Source organism: Neophocaena asiaeorientalis, unplaced genomic scaffold, assembly GCF_003031525.2.
Source record: "Neophocaena asiaeorientalis asiaeorientalis breed wild unplaced genomic scaffold, Neophocaena_asiaeorientalis_V1.1 scaffold134, whole genome shotgun sequence".
In the NCBI taxonomy this organism is placed as follows: domain Eukaryota; kingdom Metazoa; phylum Chordata; class Mammalia; order Artiodactyla; family Phocoenidae; genus Neophocaena; species Neophocaena asiaeorientalis.
This window is the reverse complement of record NW_020185339.1, coordinates 24,875,989-24,880,906: the sequence shown is the minus strand read 5'-3', so window position 1 is coordinate 24,880,906 and position 4,918 is coordinate 24,875,989. Positions and strand designations below refer to the sequence as shown.

Here is a 4,918-nt window from a genome sequence, read left to right as displayed (position 1 = left end):
GAAGCCCGACATAATATCTTTTTATAAACATATAATCACACACATACTCCTCTACCACATAAAATTTTTCAAAGTGCTCTCACATCCTTAAGACAATTCTGCAAGGTAGCCAGGGAAGGCTTCCCTATTTCAGGCCAGTAAGCAGATTCAGAGATGTTAAATGACTTAATGAAGGTCACATGTTTAGCAGTACATCTGGAACTGGGACCCAAATATGACATTCAGTCCTAGACCTTTTCTACCTTCCCCGACTGTCTCTTCATCAGGGAAGGCTTAGTTGTTAGAATCGAGAGACCTTAGAATGAGCAAAAACAGGAGAAGGTGAGGACATATGGCCTTTACCACCTGAAACAAAAGGTGACTGTCTAGAGGTGAAGGACAGATGAGGTAACAGGACCCATTGGCATTTTAGGCTGTTTACTTCCTTGGCCAGGAGGGTCTCTGACCTCTTACAGTCTAGGATGCAATCAACAATGAACTGCTTTCTCCTCTCAGATCCCCAGCTCGCTTTGGTTAGGTCTAAAAGGAACTGCAGAATGAATATCAAGGAGAAATTCTGACCCCGATTGTTTTGTCTCACAGACAGAGAGTAGGTTCTAGCCTCAGCATTTTCATCAGTGAAGTGTTTTCATTAAAATCTCCATTAACTTGTTTGCGGCAATGAGATAGAATTATCCCTCCCACCAGACCCGGGGCGAGATGCTTGCAGAGGGGCTCCCGCTCCTTTGGGCAGTAGAAACAGTGCTTCCCCCACTATGCTGTTCAGTCCAGTGGGTGGGTGAGGGCAGCCTTCATGTGCAGGGGGGCCAGGGCCTGGCCAAGGGGATCTCACCCTCTGGCACTTTGCCTGGGAGGGAAAGAACAAATGTGGTTTGCACACCGGGACCCAGAAGGGAAGGAGGTCCCCGCTAGGGACAAGACTTCCCTAACCTTAGATCCTCTTGCCTAGATCAGCTCTCCTCCAACAAAGTTTGACTTTGAGAAGCTGGCACCTGGTGGAAACGCTCTCACGCGGTTGGGGGACGAGTGTTCTTCCAGTCCTCCCAGGGCCTCCTGCTCCTCCTAAGTACCTGTCATCAAAGGAGACGAGGATGAATTCCCCCCTCAGCCCCCACACCTCGATGAGTTGTCAAGTCCTCTCCCTCCCACCTAAATAGGAAGCAGGAGCGGCAGGCCAGGGTGCAGGTTGAGGAAGTCAGAAGTTAACTTGAGCTGAGTTTGCAGCTCTGGAGAGATTGAGGAGCAGGCTTTTCTCTTGTCACTTTGGAGGGAGAGAATTGTGAGGCTGCCCCTTTAAATAGCATTCCTGTAGGAGGCAGATCACATCCAGCCGTCACCGCCACCCGCTGCCAAAGCATCGTTTTTCTTTTTTTTTTTGGTCTTTATCAAACTCAAAGCTTGTCGGCTGGGGTTAGGGGAGTGAGGAGGCAGGGTCTGGGGCAGAGGCAGTTTGGAAGCTGAAAAAGAGAGGGATGAGGTTGGGCAGAGGAGCCTGGGAAAGCTGGGGGTGGAGGACAAGGGGAAAAGACAGGGAGAGAAGAACGGTGGTGGTCTTTTGAGCCTATGAATGCAGCAGACATACCCTGTTCTTACCTCTCTAGAGGTACGGTAAGGCAGAAATGGGATTGGATTGAAACAAGGTTGAGGTTAAATGCCAGGACCGGGGATAAAGAAAGAGAAAGAGAGCCACAGAACAGAAAAGCACTAGAAACAGTTTAGGAGACTTGGCCCTGGCTTTGTCACTGACTCTGTGGGACCACATAATTTTTCTGGGCTTAGTTTCTCATTTGTTAAATGGATGGGGTGAGACTAGATGGACTCTGAAGTATCTTTCATGAATAATTTGTGTGTGTGTGTGTGTGTGTGTGTGTGTGTGTGTGTGTGTGTGAGTGAATTTTCCTTTTCTTAAACTGGGTTAGGACTTGGGGGCCTGAGAGGGCAGGGATGGGATATGCCACTGTGTTGACAAGAAACGTTGAGCGATCCCTCGGGAAGTACATCTCCTGCCTCTTTCCCACCTCTTCTACTTGAAATGCCTGCCTAATTTGGAGAGCTCCTTAGCTCTAATCCCAATTTCCTAATTAAAGCTCTTTAGCTGTAATCTTATTTTGCAGTTCTTTTGAATTATAGTTTTCAGGACTTCCCCAGTGGCGCAGTGGTTAAGAATCCGCCTGCCAATGCAGGGGACATGGGTTCGAGCCCAGGTCCGGGAATATCCCACATGCCGCGGAGCAACTAAGCCCGTGCGCCACAGCCACTGAGCCTGTGCTCTAGAGCCCACGAGCCACAACTACTGAGCCCACGAGCCACAACTACTGAAGCCTGCATGCCTAGAGCACATGCACCGCAACAAGAGAAGCCACCGCAATGAGAAGCCCGTGCACCGCTACGAAGAGTAGCCCCCGCTTGCCACAACTAGAGAAAGCCCGCACGCAACAACAAAGACCCCTAATGCAGCCAAAAATAAATTTAAAAAAAAAGAAAAAAAAAGAATTATGGTTTCCAGCCCATTCTTTTTCAGTTGATAAGGAAGGTGATTGCTCTCAGGTTTTGAGAGCTGGATTGTGTAGGAGTCAAGACTCGGATCTCAGAGGCATCTATGTCTTGGCTGGGACAGTTCTACTGGCCAGGAGGGGAAACAGTGTGTGCTGAAGTTAGATGGACAGAGAGGCTGAAGTCTCAGTATTCTTTCTGCTTTTTTCTGCATCTCTGACTTTGCTCTCTCCTTCTGCTTCTGTATTTCCTGGGAGCTGGTTCTGCTGATACTTCTCTGTCCTGTCAGGTCTGAAGGCCTGACCTAACCTAATTGCCTAGAAGGCAATCATTTTACATTGGGACTCTTCACGCTGCCACTTCTGTTCTTTTCTCCTCCATTGCTTGGGAAGAGGGGAGCTTCCACCCGATATTTAGAATGGAGTACATATCTTTTCCTAATCACCCCTCCTTCCAACCTCCAGAGTTCTTGAAATTAAAACTCACATTCTGGGATCATGGATTCATTAGAGAAGACATCTCCACTTTCTGTTTATATAGGATTTTCCCCAATGCCAAAGTAGGTGGTCATTAAGGAGGAGAAGTTTAAGGACTCCTAAGATGGTTCCTGCCAGAGTTCCAGGTAGGACTCAATTTGATAGAAGAGGCTTTGCCCTGTTATAAGTCTTGAGTTCAAATTCCAGATCATACATTCTACAGATGCTTTAAGCAGCTAAACTGTTTTGTGTTGGGCCCTTAGCCATTAGATTTCTTTCACAGAAGACAGAATAAGAGGAAATAAACTGGAAAGCTACAGCAGGGGTTGAGATGAAATAGGAATGATTTCCTGGTCCTTATGGAGTTATCTATAGCCAAATGAAGATGGGGTGCGGCCTGCTCTTGTGAATTCTCTCTGGAAAGCTTTAAGCTTAGGAGAGACTCCCACCCGCCAGGTGGGTAGTTAGAGGCATCGGGGGAAGGCCACATGATGGGTGCGTGTCAGGAAGACCGCGCTAAGGGAACGGGGCGGGGGCGCAAAGGTGGGGGATACCGTGGCCACTCAGAGCACAAGCTAGACTTCTCGCCTCAAAGTCAGGACCACACATGCGCGGGTCTGGTCTGGGGCTGGGTTCTGGTGGTGGGGTGGCCTCACTCAGCGAGTGCCCAGGACCCCAGGCAGAGAGCTGTGGACTCGTCCCCGACCCCTCCTTCACGCCTGGGACGCACCGGCGGCTCTGAAACGGCACGCACTCACACAGAAACTCAAAACACACACCCAGGGAACCCACAGCACCGCCCAGAGCGAAGTCCTGCCGCCCGCCGCCTGCGCTGCGCTCCGTGAACACGCACTCACATCCACCCGCGTGGGGCACACGCAGGCTCCCGCACCCGGTGCCAGCGTGCGTGCACTCGCCTTTGGGCGCTGCCGGCTGTGTCTGCCCCAGGCTGCCAAGCGTTCCTTTGGGAGGGGGAGGAGAGGCTGCAAGGAGTGAGAGACGAGCGCGCCGGCAGAGAAGGGAGGGGGAAAGGGAGGGGAAGCCGGCCCGGGGAGGAGGAGAGAGGCGAGGAGGCGGCTCCGGCAGCGCGCGGCGGCGGCGGCGGCGGCGGCGCGGAGGGCTTGGACTGGGAGGCCAGAGCTCGGCTGGGCAGCGGGAGAGGAGGAGCCTCAGGAACTGCAGCTCTGCCAGCTTGGGCCGAGCCTAGAGACACCGGCCTGGCTGGTCCCCGCCAGCCGCAGGTGGGAAGGGGCTGGGATGGAGGGCGCGGGTCTCCCGGCTAGCGGCTGAGGCTGAGCCGCGGGGCTGTCTCCTCCCTCTGTTCCGTAGACAGAGGCTGAGCATGGAGCTGTCCCCCCGCAGCCCTCCCGAGATGCTGCAGTCGGATTGCCCGTCGGCCCTGGAGCTGAAGTCAGCCCCCAGCAAGAAGATGTGGATTAAGCTTCGGTCTCTGTGAGTCCCCGGGCAGGGGAGTTGGGGGAAGGGATCTTAGGGAGCCCTGGAAAGGCGGGGGATAGCCGGAGCCAGGCCGGTGGATTCTCTCGGGCACACATGTTGGCAGGTGAGAGGAAATAAGCTGCCCTGACACGCGAGGCCAGACGACATGTGCAAGGCATAGGCATGTGCGGAGCAAGCCGGCCGGTTGGAGCGGGTTTAGGAGTTGCAGAGCTAACGATGTGCCTGCGGACCCCCCGGGTGACACATACAGCGCAGAGAGGCGGCACAATATTTGCGGTGTGGCAGGGCCGCGGACGGGCAGCATTCGGGAGGTGCCAGGCTGATTCACACGTATCCATGTGCAGGGGTGTGCAGATGTGAGACACATCACATGTGTGTGCATGACTGTCCCCGGGTCACAGAGATGTGTGTAGAGTGATTGCACACAGATGCAGATCTACGGCATGGGGATACTTGTGCTAACCTGTGGGTCATATGTATCTCGACTGGGA

The 4,918-nt window shown here is 53.1% G+C and overlaps 1 protein-coding gene across 3 annotated transcripts in view; it reads left to right on the top strand.

Moving 5' to 3' along the window:
• Nucleotides 1-4,029: 4,029 nt before the first annotated feature.
• The window catches only part of PDE1B (phosphodiesterase 1B), a 28,820-nt gene continuing 27,931 nt past the window's right edge, over nt 4,030-4,918 (top strand). The window contains exons 1-2 of one of the 3 annotated variants that reach the window (XM_024736887.1): nt 4,030-4,210; nt 4,299-4,421. In XM_024736887.1, the coding sequence (XP_024592655.1) occupies nt 4,312-4,421 (110 nt within the window). In that variant the 5' untranslated portion in view covers nt 4,030-4,210; nt 4,299-4,311. Of the gene's footprint in view, nt 4,211-4,298; nt 4,422-4,918 lie in introns of those variants that run through there. The other 2 variants (XM_024736884.1, XM_024736886.1) reach the window with 2 other exon arrangements.